The sequence below is a fragment of the Mirounga angustirostris genome, unplaced genomic scaffold (assembly GCF_029215605.1).
Source record: "Mirounga angustirostris isolate CCGP_5_RB_7025 unplaced genomic scaffold, mMirAng1.0.hap1 SCAF_1, whole genome shotgun sequence".
In the NCBI taxonomy this organism is placed as follows: Eukaryota; Metazoa; Chordata; class Mammalia; order Carnivora; family Phocidae; genus Mirounga; species Mirounga angustirostris.
In genome coordinates, this window is record NW_026991709.1 from 197,169,010 (window position 1) to 197,188,560 (window position 19,551).

A 19,551-nucleotide genomic window follows, 5' to 3' on the forward strand; every position below is an offset into this window, starting at 1 on the left:
CTCAGGCCCAGCACACGGGCAGTCCCCGAGGCCAAGCCCCCTCGCTGAAGCCTGAGGAGCCGTGCGGCCCTGAGGTCACACAGCAAAGGGGTGGCCAAGGTGACTTCTGCCCCCCAGAGAGTAAGTACTGGCTCTGTGCTTGCTGGGAGCACACACTTGGTCAGCACCCCCATTTTCGACCACAAAGAAACAGGCTGCCAGGGCCACGCACCAGGTGTTTGCGGTACAAGACAGCACTGAGGAGCGCTAGAGGAGGGTGACTCGGACGGTGGCCTTCTCCTGTGTCCTGACCCTAGAGCCCATAGGGGCAGGAGAGGGGCCAGTGGCACTTGAGGGCACCAGATTCACCTTCTGGAGGCCTCTGTCAGCCATGCTCAGTTCTGATTAAAGATCATTAAACATGAAATTAGCCCGTTTGTGTTACGGGTCCCCGGGGTGGCCGGTGATGATGACGCGCAGATGGCCAAGAACCCAGGCTTCGGGCAAGCGAGCGAGGCCGGGATGGGTGGGGTGCGCACCGGCGGGCCGGGGAGGCAGGCGGGGGGGCCGGGCTTTGTTTTTTCCCGCTCCTGTTGTGTAAACCCCCTTGCATTTCACAACAAATCACAGATAATTAATAAGTACATGCCCATAATGAGCAGGCTTTTTAGTAGAAGAAATTGGAAGATGCGGTGTCGAGTCATTTCACTCTGGCCCAGACTCGGCTCTGTTTTCCCATCTTCCTCACTCCCCTGGTATTGCCTCAGCCAGAATCTCCGCACACAGGCTGGCTCTGACCCCGCCTCTCAGCGGTCCTGGAGTCAGGGAGCCCCCGGGAGGCCCCCCCAACCTGGGGTGCCACATGCCCCTGGAGCCTGTGAGGGCCCCTGAGGGGGTGTCTGTCTGGGGCGGGGGTGGGCATGCCCAGCCTAATTCAGCCAGCCCTCCCCAAGGCTGCTCTGGATCCGGGTGGGGGCCTCAGGGCGGGGGCCCCGGCTGCACCTCAAGCAGCCTTGTGGGGAGCTGTGAGGGTCAAGGCCTCTCTCTCCCCCCAGGAGGAAGATATCCTGTACTACGATGCGAAGGCCGACGCTGAGCTGGTGAGTGCCCTACCCCTGTTGGGGGGAGGAGAGCTGACAGAGCCCCACACCGTCCCTTGGCTAGTAGCCGCAGCTGTGAAATGGGTGTGAGGTCTCAGCGCCCTCCCACATTCTGAGGTCACCCTGCAAAGTAGCGGTGGCGCAGGCCCTGGGCCCGACCCCAGGCTGGTAGTGAGGCGTGGATCTCCTCCCGTGGGTCAGTCCAGGTGCCAGCATGGAGGAGGCTGGGCACTGTGGGAGCGGAGGAGAGAGGGAGCAGCGCGGAGGGCTTCCTGGAGGTGGGCAGGCAGGGCCGGGACGGGGCTGTGGTGTGACTCACGTGGTGCAGGTACCTCCGTGTGCTGAGCCCCCCGCAGCTGGCCCCACCGTCGGGGCTCCCACCAGCTCGGTCAGGCTTGCCCCCGCTGCAGAGGCAGCCCAGCTGTGTGCCCGTTCCCCAGATGAAGGACGGGGCTCGGGCTCTGCTGGGGTCACTGGCTTGGCAGTGATGGCGCGAGGGCTCGCTGGACGGCCCAGACCCTCACTGCTCCCGTCTCAGCGCCCCTGACTGTCTCGTGGGTGTTTGGGCGCCCCGTCTCCGGAGGCCTCGCGTGAAAGCCGTATGACCGTTTTGGTAGCAGGGGACCTACAGAGGAGCCAAGAGTGTCCGAGAGGGCAGGGCACACAGAGTGCACAGTGTTTGGTGAACCTGCTAAGGCCCAAGTCCATCTGCCTGCCTTGGAGGCAAATGTAGTTGAACTTGACTATCTCCTCTGTAAACAGAGGTGTCGTAACAGCTCAGTCTCTGGGGTCCCACCTGCTCTGGCTGGGGCGGGAGACCCCAAATCCAGGGGTCCTCTCCCGGGCTCATTGGCCGGGGGCATTTCCTGGGGTGAGCGGGAGGTAGACAGTGCCCCTGGAGGTGGGCAGGCAGGAAGGGAACCCTGCAGAGGGTCGGTGGTGCCAGGCCAGCCTGGGTGAGCCTTGAGGAGGGCAGGCAGGCAGGGGGCTGGAGAAGGAGGGGTGGGTGGGCTAAAGCAGGTGTGCTTCCCCCTTGGCTGAGCCTCCGTGGCTCCCAGAGAAGTTGCTAAAATTAAAGCTGGAATCTGAAATTCAAATGAAGAGCGAACCTTTAATTAGACCCTGAATCTAATTCCTTACCCCCCTCAGCAGCAGGCTGTAATTTTAGCAATCAGTGCATTAAATATAAACCAGGAGACTGCAGTTGCCCACCGTACAAAACCCCTGGGCATGGGGGTGGCGCTAAGAGGCTCCTTGGCTGTTCTGGTGCCCAGACCCCTGCCAGGATCCCCTGAACTCCCTGTGCCCAGGACCCCCGCCCCCTAGCTCTAAATCACTGATTCCCTGCAATGCTCCCCCCCCCCCCCGCCCCTCAAGGGGGTAGGGACAGCCCCAGGAGGGAGAGGCACCCTGGGTGGGGCTGGGCTAAGGGCAGGCCAAAAGCCTGGCCCTCTATAAAATTTGACATGAACACATTTGCCGACTCCCCTGCTTGTTGTGTTGTTTTGTTTTTTTAATCTTTGCCAGAGGTACAGTTAGAGATCTTTCTAGACCATTTACTTTTAAATTACCAGCCAGAAGGTGGGGGTGGGGGAAAGAGAAGGAAGGAAAAAGTTCGCCAGCTGATAGCTTATCAGAACGGAATCCAAATGTCACATTAGTTGGGAAAGTTGGGAGATTAAATTTTCCAGCGCCCTTCATCTGCTGCTGACATTTCGGGGGCTTTCTTCTCCCGCACCTCCCCCTCCTGCAAGCGGAACGTGAGTGGCTCACGCCTCAGAGGCGGCAGGCTGGGTAGCTGCCTGCCCCAGCTTTACCCAGCATCCTTGAGCTTCTGAGGGTCCTCCTAGGGTGTGCCGAGGTGGGCAGAGTCGCACACGTGGTGAGGGGGTGAGGGGGCAAGGGGAGGGCAGCAGATGGCTTGGATTTTGCTGTACAGAATCCACCCTTGAAGAGACGCCAAGGGTCCTTGTGGCAGACCCTCTCAGGGCCGCCTGCTGCGGCCCCACCCAGGCAGTAATTCATTCCCCAGGCTGGAGGACAGACCCGGAGCACTCCTGGGGTGGGCAGAGCACATCTGGCTGGGTAGGGAGGCACGATCACTCTTTCCCCAGACAAGATGCAGCGGGAGGCAGGAACATAGCGGGTGTGCCCAGGACCCAATGAGCAGTGGGGTCTGCAGAGCCACAAGGGGGTGGAAATGAGCTGAGCCTGGTGTTGACCGTGATCACACGGGTTGAGAGGCAGTGAGGGGGCATGCAGATGGCCCAGCTGCTTACACCCCTTCCTCCGGGGGCACAAGGCCCCCAGCTCTGCCCCTGCCCTGCCTTGGTCTCCATCCCTCCTTTCCTCCCCGCCTGGCTCTTCCCTGCCTTCCTCTTCACTCTCTACCACCATCTTCCCCTCCCCCTTGCACACCTGCACCCATGCCTGCCCACCCCCCGACCCCACCCCCGCCGCTCGGCTGCGGCATCAGCACTGTAGCGGCAGACCCGTTCCTGCCAGCCTGTGGTGGTGGGCGGGGGTGCACGGCGCATGCCCAGCCTGCTCGGCCGAGAGATGCTGTAATTGGCACCTGTCAGACGGCTGCAGCTCATTTTAGAAAGTCAACAGGGGCCTTTGCAGTCCCTCTGCTAGCAAGCGCTGAGGACCCTCCCTCTGGAAGTTACGGGGTCTCAATGCTAGCCCCCACCCCAGCCCAGCTCTCCCCCCACAAACTCAGCCCCTACACCACCTGCTGAGGGGGTGGTGACCCTCCCCCAGAGGGGGCAAGGACCCTCTCACTGGTGCCAAAGGAACTCCATGCAGGGGATGGGCGGCCCCGTTGGGGGGGGGTGCCCAAGGCTCCTGGGAAGGGCTGCCTAGGCCTCCCTGGGATCACACAAACCCGTCCTTGAAAGCAGAGGTGTGCAGCCTGCTCTTTCTCACTGGGACTTAATCTCCTTCATTGATAATTGGTTTCTAAGACTGTGGGGAAGTTTGGTTTGGGTTTTGGAATTTGGGTTTATCAAATGTAGGGATGGTGGGTGGGGTGGCCAGGGGCAGGTGGGAGTCACAAGCCTCCTGGGGGAGGGGTCCATACCCCCTGTCCATCTGTCCCTGTGTCTCTCCATCTCTCCCCGTCTCTGATTCTAAGATGCCCCTATCACCTAGACTCTGGCCCTCTCCTGCCTGTAGAGCTGTCTGACCCCACTCCACCATTTTTTAGCCCTGACATGACCGCGGTGGGGGGGATCCCTTTCTGCAGGATGACCCTGAGAGTGAGGATGTGGAGAGGGGGTCCAAGGTCAGCACCCTCAGGCTGGACTTCGTTGAGGACTCAAACTTCAAGAACAAAGTCAACTATTCGTACACGGCCGTGCAGATCCCCACGGACATCTACAAAGGCTGTGAGTGTGCAGAGCGATCAGAAACTGCCCTCCGCAGCCAGCACGGGAGCAAGGCCCATGGCCTGGGCACTGCCAAGCCCTGAGTGCTCAGCCAGTGCCGTCTGCCTTCAGCCCCTGCTACCCACGTCCACACGCAGGCGTCAAGTCATTCTCAGGCATGGCCTCACGCTAACACTCAGACTCTCACCGCTGTACACGCACAGTCTCCTGCCCCTGTGGACACATGTGCCCCACGTGCCCCCAGAGCAGCTTCTCCCCACCGTCCCCCATTCCCAGGCCGCGTGTAGGAATGGTTGAGGAGCTACCACATCAGATGAACACAGGGGCTGGGGGAACAGGGAGCAGTCCCTCACTCACGGACGCCAGCCCTGGAGCATCTCCCTCCTTGTCCAGGGGCAGGGCAGCTTTGCACAGTGGGGAAACCAAGTCACTACAGCTGGAAGGATTTGAGTCAGACATGGGAAGGAACTTCCTGAAGATCTTGGGAGGTGTAGGGGGAAGAGACCGAGTCAAGCACTACAGAGAGAGCTCTAGCAGCGGGCTTCAGGGCCCTGGGGTCTGGTGGTTTGGGCATAATTCTGTGAGCAAGTACAAGGCAACCTCGGACTCCAAGGGGCCCCCTGGGTGGAGGGTCTTGGAACACAGGTCCCAGAGTTTCTGGGTAGTCTCCAGAATGCAGGGAATCCTGCAGGGGCCTCAGGAAGGCCCCCCTCCACCCTTCGGGTCAGCCAGGACTTCTAGGCAGCCTCAGGCAGGGGTGGGGATAGGTGCTGCCCCCACCCCTGCCGTCCCTGCCACAGGCCTCCCTCAGGCCACCTGCCCAAGCCAGTCGAGGAGGACTATCACAGGCAGGCACGCTAATTAAAACAGGAGCCATACCGCCCTCCCATGTCACCCCTCGCTACCCACACAAATTACATTTTATATGTTTTTTATTTACTGTGTCACTTTTAATTAAATCTGTAATCGCCTGCCTGAGGGGGCATGGTCCCCGTTTCCCAGCTCAGCGTGATCTGAGTGTGCACGTGGGTGCGGGTGTGTGCACGTGGGGCTGAGTAGCAGGCCCCCTCCAGGCGGGGAGGCCGGAGTGTTTGCACAAGTGTGTCTCACAGTGACTGCAGGTGTGTGCGTGTGGTCATGGATACCCACGGGGACAGCCCCGCTGAGGCGGGGGTCTGCTCTTGGCTCTTGACCTGAGTCAGAAATGCCCCTGTGCCAGCAGCGAGAGGGGCTTCCGGGACAGTCGGCTCTAAGCCTCTCCTTGGGAGGATGGGGAAACTGAGGCCCAGCGAGGGTTGGGACTCACCAGGCAGACTCTCCCAGGGCAGGCAGTACCGTATGAAACATTTGAGAACCGGCTTTATTTTTTTCGTTAAAGAGAAAAATAGAAATTGTTCAAGTCACTAAGTTTCTAAATTAGGAATGGGACCATAACATACTGTTCAATAGGCACAGCCAATGATAGAAATGTGTTTTTGTTTTCACATTATGGTCAGTTAAGGGGAGCTACAAGGACAGAGAGAAGGGAGTGGGAGCAGAGGGAGAGAGATTAGGCAGCAGACACGATGCAGCAAAGGCCCCACACTGCAGGGCGAAGGGCGAGAGCAGAGGGCCCCGTGCCCAGGGATGTGTCCGCGCCCCCTGGGTGATGGGCAGAACCTTGCGCATTTGTCTCTTTAAATCACAGCTCTTCGCCTGCTTTAAAGGTTTCAGTGTTCAGAGGCCCTGCTCCAAAGAGCCGAGCATTTGGAAGGCATTCTCTGAGTCTTACTTGGGGTGGATCTGTGATAGGGATCTATCAGGGCTCCGCCTGGGAAGAAAGGCAAGTGGGAGAAACTGGAGGAAAAAAAGAGTCCCTGGGGGAGGGGGTTTCGGTACAGAGTCCCAGCAGTAGTAGGTGGCCAGCCCCTGGCGGGTTTCTCTGAGGGTCCTATACGCAGAGACAGATTCGCTGCACGTGAGAGAGCACGTGCGCACACACATATCGGCCAGATTTAGGGCTGTCCTGAGTTGGGGGATGGGGGTGCTGCCCAAGCCATCCTGAGTCTCCGCCCTGGTTGAGCGATCTGCAGGACCGAGCGCATTCGTCTGAGAGAAGCCTCGCTCTGTGAGTGTGTGTCGGGGTGGGTCCGGCCAGGGGATCACACGTGTGCCGCCACAGAGGTCAGGGGAAAGGGGGGGTGGGGGTAACTTGCTCTTGTGAGAGCAAGACCCACTGCTGTCCTCCCATGGGTGCAGCGTGCTGTGGAGGTGTGAGCATGCGTGCCCCCGTGCCCATGGCAGCAGTCGGGCTGCTGGGCAGGTAGGTGCAAGGACGAGGGACTCTTAACACCTGGCTGGAAACACGGAGGTCCAATGCAGAGACACGTGTCAGGGAGTATACAGGTTGTATACGTGTGCAAGTGCCTGTGTTGGAGCAGGATCGTGGCACAGCCCCTGCCCCTCCAAGAGCCTCCGCCCCCGCCCCGGCCTGCTCCTGGCCCCAGCTGATTAATCATGGAGCTGAGTGGCTTCCAGCTTATCAGGTACCTTAATAGCTGAATAATCCCTGCCCCATCATTGGGCCCTTAATTGCTTTCTTGTGGCGGCAGCCTGGAGTGCATGCTGAGTGGGTGAGCTCCCAAGGGATCAGCTGCAAGCTCCAGGCAGCATGCTGGATGGGCATCCCAATTTACAACTCCCTGCCACCTGGACAGCCCCTCTCAGGGGCCACAGGCCACGGCTGCCCTGCCTGATCCCGTGGGGCCTGGCCGAAGGGTAGGCTAAGCTGGCTTGGGAGGGGTTGAGGACCTGGAAGTCTTCCTGGAGGAGCTGATGCAGCCCTCAGCTGAGCCCTGAGGAAGGAGAGCCCCGCCAGGCAGAGAGCAGGTGAAGCTCGCTAAGTGCAGGGTACATGAATGGGCGTCGTGGTGAGGTTCAACAGGGGGACAGCCCGGGCACTTTTCACCCCCGCCCCCTGTCTCCCCCACAGCCACTGTCATCCTTAATGAACTCAACTGGACAGAGGCCCTGGAGAATGTGTTCATCGAGAATCGCAGGCAGGACCCCACGCTGCTGTGGCAGGTCTTTGGAAGTGCCACGGGCGTCACTCGCTACTATCCCGGTGGGTGTCAGCCCATCTCTCCTGTCCACTCAGCACCCACCCTCCTCCGTCAGTCAGCCCACTTATCCTGGGGCGTGTGGGGTGGTTGCTCACCCTGTGGGCTGTGGAGTAGCCACTCCTGCCAGGCCAGCCGGCCCTGGCCAGGCCCTTCCCTGCCAGACCCCCTCCTCGCCTTCTCTCCTCCCGCAGCCACCCCATGGCGAGCCCCCAAGAAAATCGACCTGTACGATGTCCGAAGGAGACCCTGGTGAGTGAGCAAGGAGGAGCTGGGCAGGGACACCCCCTCCATCCCCCTGACCTCTGCCGCCCGCTCCCCTCCCTCCCGATATCCAGGACTCGGAGCAGGGCGCAGCCAGCTCTATCCAATTTTCATTTCACACATCGTTGCCACTGGAAAATGGATCCCATCACCCAGGCAGGCCTCCCAGCTGCCTCTGCCCCCCGTCCACTGCCCGGCACTCCACCCCCTCGGGACTGAGGGATTGGGCCAGTGGGGGTTCCCGAGGGTGGATATATCCTCTGTCAGGTCGCCAGCCCCCGCACCCCCCATCTGAGCCCTGAACACCCCACCCTCTGCTCTGCCTCTCCTGCGGTACCCCGTGACCTCCTCCCTCCCTGTTCCATCCCACACACAGCTAGGACTCAGACCTTGGAGCCTTGTCCCAGGCCAGGGGACATGGCAAGCACTGGGGCCCGGGAACATACCTCCTGCCCCCTCTCTGGATCACCTGTTCAGCCCTCCTTGGGCTCGTTCATGTGCTGGGGGACCAGGTCACTCATGTAACGAGCAAGGACGGTTTTAGTTTCATTTTTTTTTAAGACTTTATTTATTTGAGAGAGACAAAGAGAGCACACGCGGCGGGGGGAGGGAGGCAGAGGGAGAGACAAGCTGACTCTGCACTGAGAGGGGACACTGTGACGCGGGGCTTGATCCCAGGACCCGGAGATCATGACCCGAGCCGTAGTCAGACACTTAACTGACTGAGCCACCCAGGCGCCCCAGGACCGTTTGTTTTTTTTTTTTAAAGATTTTATTTATTTATTTGAGAGAGAGAATGAGAGCGAGAGAGAGAGAGAGCACATGAGAGGGGAGAGGGTCAGAGGGAGAAGCAGACTCCCCGCCGAGCAGGGAGCCCGATGTGGGACTCGATCCCGGGACTCCAGGATCATGACCTGAGCCGAAGGCAGTCGCTTAACCAACTGAGCCACCCAGCGCCCCAGGATGGTTTTATTAAATGTGGTATCCTCGGTGCCTAGAACGCTGTCTGGCCCATGCGGTGGATGCTCAGTAGAAACACGTTGAATCAATATGTGGGTGAAGGAAGAAAGGACCCACAAGGTCCTAGTGAGGCTGGCCCTAACTGACACTTCTTCTGGGCAGGTACATCCAGGGGGCCTCGTCGCCCAAGGACATGGTCATCATCGTGGATGTGTGAGTGAGCGATGCCTGCAGGAGGGGTGGGGGTGGGAGAGAATCTGCCGCCTGGGACCCTCATGAGGGAACAGCAGAACACCTGAGGCCTACCTGGCACCTCCATGACCTTCCCAGGAGTGGCAGCGTGAGCGGCCTGACCCTGAAGCTGATGAAGACGTCTGTCTGTGAGATGCTGGACACGCTCTCGGATGACGATTATGTGAACGTGGCCTCGGTGAGTGCCAAGGTGGCGGGCGGCTGAGGAATGGGTCACCGCACCCGGTGCCGAATGCCCCGGCCAGCCTGAGTGGTGGGGGCATTCAGTGACTCACCACCCGCCCTGTCCCTGCAGTTCAACGAAAAGGCGCAGCCTGTGTCATGCTTCACACACCTGGTGCAGGCCAACGTGCGTAACAAGAAGGTGTTCAAGGAGGCCGTGCAGGGCATGGTGGCCAAGGGCACCACAGGCTACAAGGCCGGCTTTGAGTACGCCTTCGACCAGCTGCAGAACGTGAGCGCCGTGGGTGGATGAGCGGGTGGCTGGGGACAGGCCAAGGCCCAGGCTTGGTGACACCAGGGAAATCAAGACGAATGGCCTTGTTAGCGCCCAACAGGCAGCTCAGGCAGATAGCACCATCTGCTGTGGGGAGGAGGGCCTGAGGGCCGGGCCTTCCAGGGGGAGGGAGACTTACCCTGGACCAGGGAGGGGCTAAGAGCTGCTAACCCCAAACCTACCCCCGACCAGTCCAACATCACCCGTGCCAACTGCAATAAGATGATCATGATGTTCACGGACGGCGGTGAGGACCGCGTGCAGGATGTCTTTGAGAAGTACAACTGGCCCAACCGGACGGTGAGGCTCAGCCCAGGTGGGGGGCCCCCCCCGACCTGGGCCCAGTACCGGGGAGGGCTGTCCTCTTGTGGCCACAGCAGTAACCTCAAGCCTCAAATAGGTGCGCGTGTTCACTTTCTCCGTGGGGCAACACAACTATGACGTCACGCCCCTGCAGTGGATGGCCTGCGCCAACAAAGGTACCTCGTCCAGCGTCCCCGCCGCACGGCTGCCAGCCGTGCCCTGCTGGCCTTCACGTTGCTTGTCCACCTGTCCATCCATGTGTCCAGCTTTCAAGCTGCCTGTTTACCCACCATCCATCTTCCTATGCGTGTGACTGTCCATCTCTCTATCTGGCCATGTAACTTGTCCATCTGACTGAGCATCTTTCTGCCCATTTGTCTGTCCGTTGTCCATCCATCTCCTGGCTTATCTGCTCCCGTGTCTGTTTGCTGGTCAAGCTACCACTCCATGCATGTGGGCCTGGCCCCTGGGTGAACTCTGAATGTCACCACCATCCCGGCATGAGGGACTTCAGCCTTAGGCTCGTCCCTTCACCCTGCCTCTGCTTCCTTACACCCCTACACTCATGGCCCCTTCCCTAGCATCAGCACCCTTGACAGGACAGGGGAAGGGAGCACTAAAGGGATAGGAGCTTGGGAGGAGTGACACCAGAAAGTGAGGGGGCCTGGACACAGCCTGGGGTACGGGAGCCCCTGTGCCATGGGTCCCAAGTACCACCCAGACCCACCTCTGCCTCACCTTCCCTCACAGGTTACTATTTTGAGATCCCTTCCATTGGAGCCATCCGCATTAACACGCAGGTGAGACCCTAGGGCCTTCCCCCTCCTCCCAGCCCCTTACTTCCTGGGCACAGTGTGACCGAAGGGCTGCTGTGGTGTGAGAGCGCCCCCTGGTGGCTGGCTTATATATGGGGAGGCAGAACAGGGAAGATGCAGTGGGCAGGTGGACTTGTGACCCCTGTCACCTTCTCCCCAGGAATATTTGGATGTACTGGGCAGGCCCATGGTGCTGGCGGGCAAAGAAGCCAAGCAGGTGCAATGGACCAACGTGTATGAGGATGCTCTGGTAAGGCCTCTGGGCCCCCACAGATGTGCCCACAAGGTCAAGTTCCTTAAGGGCCCCCTTATGGGAGTAAACCAAACAGAGAAGAAAAAAAGGGGCCTGTGCCTGAGCCCATTCTCTGGACACTGAGGGTGGGGCATGGCTGGCCACAGGAGACTAACCTGTCATCCTCCTCTCCCTTCAGGGGCTGGGGTTGGTGGTGACAGGGACCCTCCCTGTTTTCAACCTGACACAGGATGGCCCTGGGGAGAAAAAGGTAAGGTTCCCCACCAAGGAAGGGCTGGGCATGCCTGAGGGGGTCAGGCATGCCCCTGGCAGGCCTGGGTTGGCGGAGGGACAGGCCAGCCTTCAGACTGGACAGAGGCAACTACTTGTGAGCAGATTAAGGCCTTGGGCATGAGGTTTGGACAGTGGGGCTCCCCTGTGGAATTGAGCCCATTGCAGACCCCATGCCTCTGCTCCCAGAACCAGTTGATCCTGGGTGTGATGGGCATCGATGTGGCTCTGAATGACATCAAGAGGCTGACTCCAAACTACACGGTAAGTGTCCATCTGCCCATCCACCCAGCTCTGCCTCCCACGTGGACGCAAGCCAGGCTCAGCAGAGATGTCTGATGGGGATTATAGCACCTCCAGAGAGACCTGTGAATTCAGTCAGTCAGGGAAAGCTTCTGGAGGAGGTGACCTTGGGCCTAGAGCTGGGGTCGGCAAACTTTCTGTGAAGGGCCAGACTATGAATATTTTAGGCTCTGCCAGTGTAAATACTCATACCCAGTTCTGCTGTTGTACTGAGCACGGCCACAGATAAAACAAATAAATGGGCACGGCTGTGTTCCAATACAATTCTGTTTGTGGATACTGAAATTTAAATTTCCCCTAATTTTCACATCATGATCTTTTTCAACCACTTAAAAATGTAAAAAAACAAAAAAACAGGGGCTCTTGGTTAAGTGTCTGACTCTTGGTTTCAGCTCAGAGTCCCACATAGGCCGCTTAGCAAGGGAGTCTGCTTGAAGATTCTCTCCCTCTGCCCCTCCCCCACTTGTATGCACGCTTGCTCGGTCGCTCTCAGATAAATAAATAAATCTTTAAAAAAAAGAAATGTAAAAAATATTCCTGGTCATACAGTAACAGGTGATGGGCCAGGTATGGCCCATGGGCCGTAGTTTGCCAACCCCTGGACGGTCGGATAGACAGGAGGCATACCTTGGAGTTACAGGAAACTCTCTGAGCAAAGGACCGAAGGTGAAAACCAAAATCAGAAACCAGGGGAGGTGCAAGGTCAGTGTGGCTGGCCCAGGGCCTGTGGCGAAGGCAGCTTCAGTCTTGGTTGTGAAAGGGGTGGGGGGTGGGACATGTGTGACAGCTTGCCTCGACCCGAAGGCCCCGTGTGGTTGGCCTCCATGTTCAGTGAGAAAGCAGCCTGGAGAGCTAAGGGGGAGCCCAGGGTCCCATTCACTCCTCCTTCACTTCTGTCTGGACGGGGTACGCTCCTCCCTCGGCACTCTACTGAGCTAGGGACCAGGAGGAGGCGGAAGTAGGGGTGCAGGGAGGAGACGGCGGCGCTGAGGGGCCAATGGAGACAGAGCAGTCTGGCCGACTGAGAGCTCCAAGAGAACCAGGAGACATGGGGGCAGAAGGCCAAATCGAGTCGTGGTCCCATGGAGCCCATCAGCCTCAACAAGGGACGCCAGCGTGCTGGGCTTGACTTGAGAAATAGGTTCAAGGCCACGTGGCATGTGGGGGCCCCTGGCCCAGGCAGGCACACGGCAGCTCTCAGTCGTATGGAAAGCAGGCTGAGGAAGAGCTCGAGAGGCTGGGGAATCCCTGCCCGGCCCTCCAGGCTCTGAGCCCCTCCATCTACGCCCCCAGCTTGGAGCCAACGGCTACGTGTTTGCCATTGACCTGAACGGCTATGTGTTGCTGCACCCCAACCTCAAGTCCCAGGTGAGCCAGGGGCAGTCAGGAGGAGGGTAAACCCTACAAGATAGGGACCCCTGACTTCCTGCCCTGCCTCCCACAGACCACCAACTTCCGGGAGCCAGTGACTCTGGACTTCCTGGATGCTGAGCTGGAGGATGAGAACAAGGAGGAGGTGAGGGCAAGGAGGGGAGTATGGATGGTGGCACCCAGAGCAGCCGAGAGTAGGGGCCGCACCCCTCACGGCTCTGGCCCTTTCAGATCCGTCGGAGCATGATCGATGGCAACAAGGGCCACAAGCAGATCAGAACACTGGTCAAGTCCCTGGACGAGGTGAGAAGATGGGGGAGGGGGACAGAGTCAGGGTGGGCATCTTCCCGCACTCCATCCCACCCCTGCCTACTGGCCCAAGTACTTGACCCAGCCTCTTCTCTCAGAGGTACGTAGACGAGGTGGTGCGGAACTACACCTGGGTGCCCATAAGGAGCACCAACTATAGGTGAGTGGGGCGGGGCTGGCAGGGAGGGGCGGGGCAGCCCCAGAGCCCAGAATCTGAGCCCTCTCCCCACCCAGTCTGTGGGTGCTCAGTGGCTGGAGCCATGATCCTAGTGGGGCACCAGCAGCCAGGGCTGCTCACTACTCACCCCGGGACTCTCGGTCCCCCAAGGGCCTCTCGCTGGCCCTTCAGGAACAAGGGCCATTTCCTGGGAGCACAGGACAGAGACAAGACAGTGCATCTGATGTCTCCCCATGCCACACCACCCTCTCACGTCACCCCTGCCTGGATCGTATCCCTGGGTATCTGCACCCAGGATGTCACCCTCAGCACATCCCCAGGCTGGCTGTCAACAGGCACCACAGCCCTCGGAGGAGGTACCCTTGTGGGTCAGGCCCAGGCCGTGCAGGCTGTCTTCTTGTGCCCCCCAGAGCCGGTCTCATTCCCACCCCAGTCCCAGCTTGTGATTGCTCCTCACCGTGTTAGCGCCAGCCCTGCTTCTCACTGGCTTGCACATGACCTAAGTCTCTGGGGACCGAGGACCCCACTTCCACGGCTGTGCACCCAACAGCCTAGCTCACTGACAGTGCTCTGCCCCTTGTGAGTCTGCTGCTGGCCTGATTGAGGAGGCCGGCTGGGTACCTGGGGCGGGAGGGGCTGCTGGGGGAAGGGGAGTGGGGGGGGGACTTGCTTTGGGGCTGGTCATTCTGAGGCGTCCAGGAGAGTTCGGGGACTGAATCTCCCACAGCTAACAGGGAAAGGTGGCCCTGGTGGGCAGGAGAGGGGACGTCATAGCCTGGGCCACTCTGCCTGGCTCCGAGGCCATGGGGTGGGGGGCCGGATGCCACTGTGGCCCACCTCTCCCCAGCAGTGAAATACGCTCCTCCCCTCCCCTCCTCCCTAGCCTAGGGCTTGTGCTCCCGCCCTACAGCACCTTCTACCTCCAAGCCAACCTCAGCGACCAGATCCTGCAGGTCAAGTGTAAGTGGCCCAGCCCCTGCCTGCGCCCTGCACCCCTGCCTCTGCCCCGCACCCTGGCCAGCCCCAGGCAGCATAGCCAGCCACTGGTGGCAAGGCAGCCCCCCCTGCCCAGTCTGCCCCCCCCCCCAGGCACCCGCAGGCTGGGGCACCAGCCATCGGAAAGTCTGTGGAAATCTGCATGCTCGCCTTTTCTCAGATGTGGTTCCAGATCATTCTCTCATGATTTCCGTTGAGGTTTTTGGTTTTAGTTTCTCCTACTGCGTGTCTTCCCTCCTTAGCCTGCCTCCCCCGCATACCCCTGGGGGCTGCATTCTTGGAAGACACCCCCCTCTCATCTCTCCTCTCGCCTGTGCCCTATAGCTCTCTCCCCCTGTGGTGCCCCCCCGCAGGGTCTCTCTCTCCCCCTACTCCGCCCCCTTCACTCATCCTCCTCCATTTTCCTCCTCCCTGAGCCGCCCCTCTCACCTTGCTCCGACCCCCACTGCCCTTCCCTCTCCCCACTTCTCTCCCTCCTCCTCCTCTCCCCTTCTCCCTTCTCTCTCCCTTCCTCCTCTCTCCTTTCCCTATATCCCCACCTTCTGTCTCCCCCATTCCCTCTCCCTTCTGCTCTTTCCCTCTCTCCCCTACCCCAGCATCCCTACTTTCTCTCCCTACCTCCCTCTGTTCTCTTCCCCATCCCACCCTCTCTGCCTCTTCTTCCTCCTCCCTCGCCCTCTCTCCTCCTCTCTGGACCTCTCTCCTTCCTTCCTTCCCACTCCTCTGCCTGTGGCTTATCCCTGCATGTCCTGCTCACCCTGGGCCTCCCCCGAGAGGCCTCCGGAGCCTGCGGCCCCGCCTGCCCACCGCCCGAGGTCACTGGGAGGGAGGCTGGGGCTCCGGCCCCACCGGGCGCCCCCCACCTGCCTGGCCAACCCGGGCTCATCTCCTTTGAGTTTTCTCGCTCTCTCTTTCTCTCTCATGTCGTTTTTTTGCAAGAAGTTTCCTTTCGGTATGATGATGAGACACAATATTTTCATTCAAACAGCCATTGAATAAAATATTGTTTGTGCCCCCCCTCTCCCTCCCCCTTTTCGTTTGTTTTTGTGTTTGTGTTGTTTTTGTTTTCCTCGCTTTCTCTCTTGGTGGACTGTCCCAGTGCCAATCAGCAAACTGAAGGGCAAGTATATTCAGAACCAGTGCACTCTCCTCTCCCCACCCCACCCACCCTCACACCCCTGCTTGCCCCCCTCCCTGCCCAGGACCAGCCAAACCCCTGCTCTCCAGGGCTCCCTCCCAGCATCCCCTTGGCTCCTCTAGTTCTTGCCTTTTCCCTTATCCCTAAACCCCTATTACAGCCAGCGGCCCTGCTCCTGGCCCTGCCTGCAGGGTGGTCTCCGGGTGTTCTGAGAGCTCAGGCCCCCCTCTTCATCCTCCTTGCTCCCTCTGGGCAGGTCCCTGCCCATCCCCACCTTCTCTGTCCCTCCAAGACAACTCAACAGTGGGCTGGATGCCTCTCCACCACCTCCCACCCAGCAGGGCAGGGGGCCTGATAGACAGGGGCTAGAGGAGTCCTCAGCAGGGCTTATGAGAGGCTTATCGGAAAGGGAAGCCCCAGCCACCTGAGGCTTCCTCTGGGATAGTTCTCCCCGCTATTATCTCTGCCAGTTGGTCCAAAGTTGACAGCCCTCCAAGGGGTGACAGAAGGCTCTGGAAGCCCCCCACCCTGACTCTGAGATGGGCAGGATAGGGCATCAGCCACGCCACTGGGAGAGCAAGGCAGACCCAATCATCCTGGGCACCTGCCTAGGTGCTGTCACCCCTGTCCCCTGCTGCCCCTACCACTTTGCTAAAGCCCACTGGCCCAGCCCAACCGCGGTACCCACTGCAGCTGGGGCAGGTGGTCAGCGATGAAGAAGGTGTTCCCCTGGGAAATAAAAGCAGACTCGGGGATGGTGAGCCTAGCCAGGAAGAAAGGAAATGTGTCTGGACCCCAAGGGCCAGCGAAACAGGTTGGAGGGAATCAGTCTGGGAGTGAAGAAAAAAGTTCTGGCACTTAGACATAATCCAAGCCAGAGACTCCGGAGAAAGGTAGGCAATGAACTCCCAGACTTGGGTGGAGAATAAGGGGAGCGAGAGAGAGAAACATGCGAGGGTCTCTACCATCGGTGCACAGAGACACCCCTCCCAGGGAGTGCCGGGGCAGATGGGCACAGAGAGCCAAGAGGGGATGGCCTGGAAGCCAGGGCTCCCCAAGAAGCCCAAGGGGCCCTGTCCAGCCTAGTCCAGCAAAAGGGATAGAGCTGGTCCCCGTGGCCTGGGTCGGGGTGGGGGGACAGGCCCTACTCCCACTGGCTTGAGTTGTCTTTTCTCCTCCTTCCACATCCCTCCCAATGTCCCCAGAAATGCAGGGCTCTGGTAACAATGACAACTATAGCCTAGTCTCCCTACCTCCTTTTTCTTTCTCCTCCTTCCCCTCCCCTACCCCCCGCTCCCTGTCGGCCTGTGTCCAAACCCTACCTCACAGTCCCATCAGAAAGCAACAGTCCAACCAGTGACTGCCCAGCCCCTCCAGGCACCCCAGGTCCACCTCCCGGAATCTTGCAGTGCATTGTGGGAGTATCTGGAAACAGAGAAGACCCCTCTTCTGCAAAAATAAAGCCCTACAGTGACAAAGAGGTCGGAACCTTGGTGAAGACAGGATTGGAAGGTGGGCTGCCCAGAGTGCAACAGGCCAAGGGGCAGGGGCATGCCTCCAAGATGCAGACCAGCCAGGTAGCTGATCCAGCCTGGCAAGGAGATGCCCCAGAGAAACCCCAGATTCACTCACAAAGCCACACAGAGACACTCGTACACATGCACGCTCATGCAAACACACATCCTCTCCCATGTACGTATGTGTTCTCTCTCAAACATGTGCACAGGATCCCTCAAGAGCACCCCACAGCTCCTCTGGAGCCCCAGCATTCCTCTTGGGCTGCTCTGAACCCAGGCAGGTCCTAGGAAGGGTGGAGGCCCATTCTTCTCCCTCTGCCCTCACCCAGCCTCCCAGCCCAGGAAGGACTGCGGGACCCCCACAATGCACTGCAGCCCAGCCCCAGCTGCCCACACCGTCTCTGGTTGGACTGTCTCTGCCCGTGAGAAATCCCCTCGGTTTGGCCATGTTGATGCCTGACACAGAACAAAAGTAAGACCTACCAAAAATGCAAACAGCTGCAGCAAAGAAAGAGAGATAAAAATCTGCAGCCAAAAGCCAATTCCCTTCCTCAAAGTCTCTTTGGAGGCAAAGGAAGCTCAGCATGCGGTGTTTTCCATTACGGACGTGATAAGAGCGAGACCGGCGCCTCCCCCAGACCATGCATATATATAGCAGTGTGTGTATATATATGTGTGTGTGTATGTCCGTGTATATGTGCTATACAGCCGTATGGAAGCACATACAGCCACGCCACGGGACTCACTGCCCACAGAGGACCGGGCCTGGGCAACATATTGGCTATAACTGCCCTCCTCCCGCGATGCCGGAGTCACCACAGGCCCTCCACCCCCTCCCCGCCCGCCCCTTCTCTCTGGCTCGAACTTGAACGTGGAAGTGGCGGGTTCCCTCTTTGTTGGTGTCTCCCCCCTCCCTCAAGCCACCCTCTTCCCTGTCCCTCCAGCCCCATCAGCTCTGAGCCCCCCGGCCTCCTGCCTCCCCAGCCCCCGCCGGATAACCCCCCGTTTCTGTTGCAGATTTTGAGTTCCTGCTCCCCAGCAGCTTTGAGTCTGAAGGACATGTTTTCATTGCTCCCAGGTAGCTTGCGTGTGGCCTTGCTGAGGTGTCCTCCCCAACCCCAACCCCAACCACCCCGGCCCTGCCTCCTGCACGGCTGCCTGGAGCTCTGTGTGTGTGTGTGTGTGTGTGTGTGTGTGTGTGTGTCCTGTGCGGTGTCGCCCCGCCCCGTGCATAGCCCTGTATGTGCAGCCCTGTGCATACCCGGGCCATGCCACCCCACCAGGCAGCAGTGGCCAGCCGCCCACAGCTCCAGCCCCCACCAGGCCTGGGGCGGGAGGGCTCCAGACTCTGCCGATCTTCCCTGCCCTCCCAGGCCACCAGGAAGGACCCTTTCTGCCCTGGGCAGGCTGTCCGCAGCAAACCCCTCCCTGGGCAGCTGCTGCTCTGGTTTGTGGCGCCCTCCCCAACCCCTACCCTGCACCCCAGCCTTGTCCTGTGTCAGTCAGTGTTTGTGTGGGTCTGGGGATGAGCCAGCCAGAGCCCCCGTCGGCAGTGCTGAATTTAGGGGTGGTGGCTCACAGGGGACTGGGGGAGGTGGGGAGTACAAGGGCTTCGAAGAGCTGCTCTGGCAAGTGAGGGGTCAGGGCCCAGCGCCCTGGACCATCCCTGAAGTGCACACTCAGCATGCACACGCACATCCTTGGGTGCCCACCCTCTGCCTGTTGGCCCACAAGTGAGGAGACCAACGCCCCCCCGCCCCGTGGTGAAGCCCTCCCCCGTGACCTGGCTCTGGACCCATGGGCACTCTCAGGCACCACCCGGGGGCTCTGGACACTCCTAACCTCCATGTGTGTGCACGTGTGTGCATGCACCCATCAATTTCTCTTGACTCTCTGTAGATGTGTGTTTGTATTTGTGAGTAATTGTGTACATTTGTAAGAGTCTGAATGTACTGTGGGGTGGGCTGTGGGCATGAGTGATGGTGGGAATGAGTGAAAAGGCCTGGGTGGCCCACGTGACCCTGAGAGAGGGGACTGGGTTTGTTTTTGTCACTTCTGTATTTTGGCTTGGGAGAACTCAATAAATATGTGCTGGGTGAGCAAATGAAGTAATCCACAGCTGTAAATGTACATATTGTTGGGGGGGGGAGGGGCTGCAGGGAAGTTGTAGCTGAAGCACAATCTACGGGTGTCACTCTGGATGTGTCAGCCGTGCCCCCTACCACAGAAGTACAGGCTGCGCACTGCACAAAGGCCATCGGGGCCAGAGAGCAAGTGGGGACTGAGACCCCGAACCAGGTGCCCTCAGCAAACCGTGGGCACAGCCTAGGGAAGCAGCACATTTCAAAAAACTCCCAAGGCTGCCTGCATCCAGGCCAGTGGGGAGGTCTCTGGTGGCAGGGGTGTGAATGAGCGATTGGGCAGAAGCGAAAGCTCCATCTACCAGACTTCCTGGGGAGCAGAGCCCTAAGCAGGCCTCCCGTGCCCCCAAAGCTCCCACGTTGTCTGGACCCAGAGGCTGAGCCCAGCGAGGGCCTTGAGGAAGTGAGGGGTTTCGCCT

General features: G+C 59.5%; 1 protein-coding gene across 16 annotated transcripts in view; it reads left to right on the forward strand.

Annotated features, from left to right (window-relative positions):
* CACNA2D2 (calcium voltage-gated channel auxiliary subunit alpha2delta 2) overlaps positions 1–19,551 on the forward strand; it is a 142,328-nt gene that overhangs the window by 116,744 nt on the left and 6,033 nt on the right. For 9 of the 16 annotated variants that reach the window (XR_010412909.1, XR_010412914.1, XM_064595596.1 and 6 more), the window contains exons 5-24: positions 1,035–1,079; positions 4,327–4,468; positions 7,440–7,571; positions 7,761–7,818; positions 8,953–9,003; positions 9,121–9,220; positions 9,338–9,496; positions 9,731–9,838; positions 9,939–10,017; positions 10,592–10,641; positions 10,817–10,906; positions 11,088–11,159; positions 11,369–11,443; positions 12,776–12,850; positions 12,927–12,998; positions 13,085–13,156; positions 13,261–13,322; positions 14,224–14,300; positions 15,436–15,456; positions 18,009–18,069. Coding sequence is in view for 14 of the 16 variants with exons in the window: in XM_064595596.1 (XP_064451666.1) it covers positions 1,035–1,079; positions 4,327–4,468; positions 7,440–7,571; positions 7,761–7,818; positions 8,953–9,003; positions 9,121–9,220; positions 9,338–9,496; positions 9,731–9,838; positions 9,939–10,017; positions 10,592–10,641; positions 10,817–10,906; positions 11,088–11,159; positions 11,369–11,443; positions 12,776–12,850; positions 12,927–12,998; positions 13,085–13,156; positions 13,261–13,322; positions 14,224–14,300; positions 15,436–15,456; positions 18,009–18,069 (1,601 nt within the window). In the remaining 2 variants the exon portion in view is untranslated. The remainder of the gene's footprint in view (positions 1–1,034; positions 1,080–4,326; positions 4,469–7,439; positions 7,572–7,760; positions 7,819–8,952; positions 9,004–9,120; positions 9,221–9,337; positions 9,497–9,730; positions 9,839–9,938; positions 10,018–10,591; positions 10,642–10,816; positions 10,907–11,087; positions 11,160–11,368; positions 11,444–12,775; positions 12,851–12,926; positions 12,999–13,084; positions 13,157–13,260; positions 13,323–14,223; positions 14,301–15,435; positions 15,457–18,008; positions 18,070–19,551) is intronic. The other 7 variants (XM_054504719.2, XM_064595604.1, XM_045862284.3 and 4 more) reach the window with 3 other exon arrangements.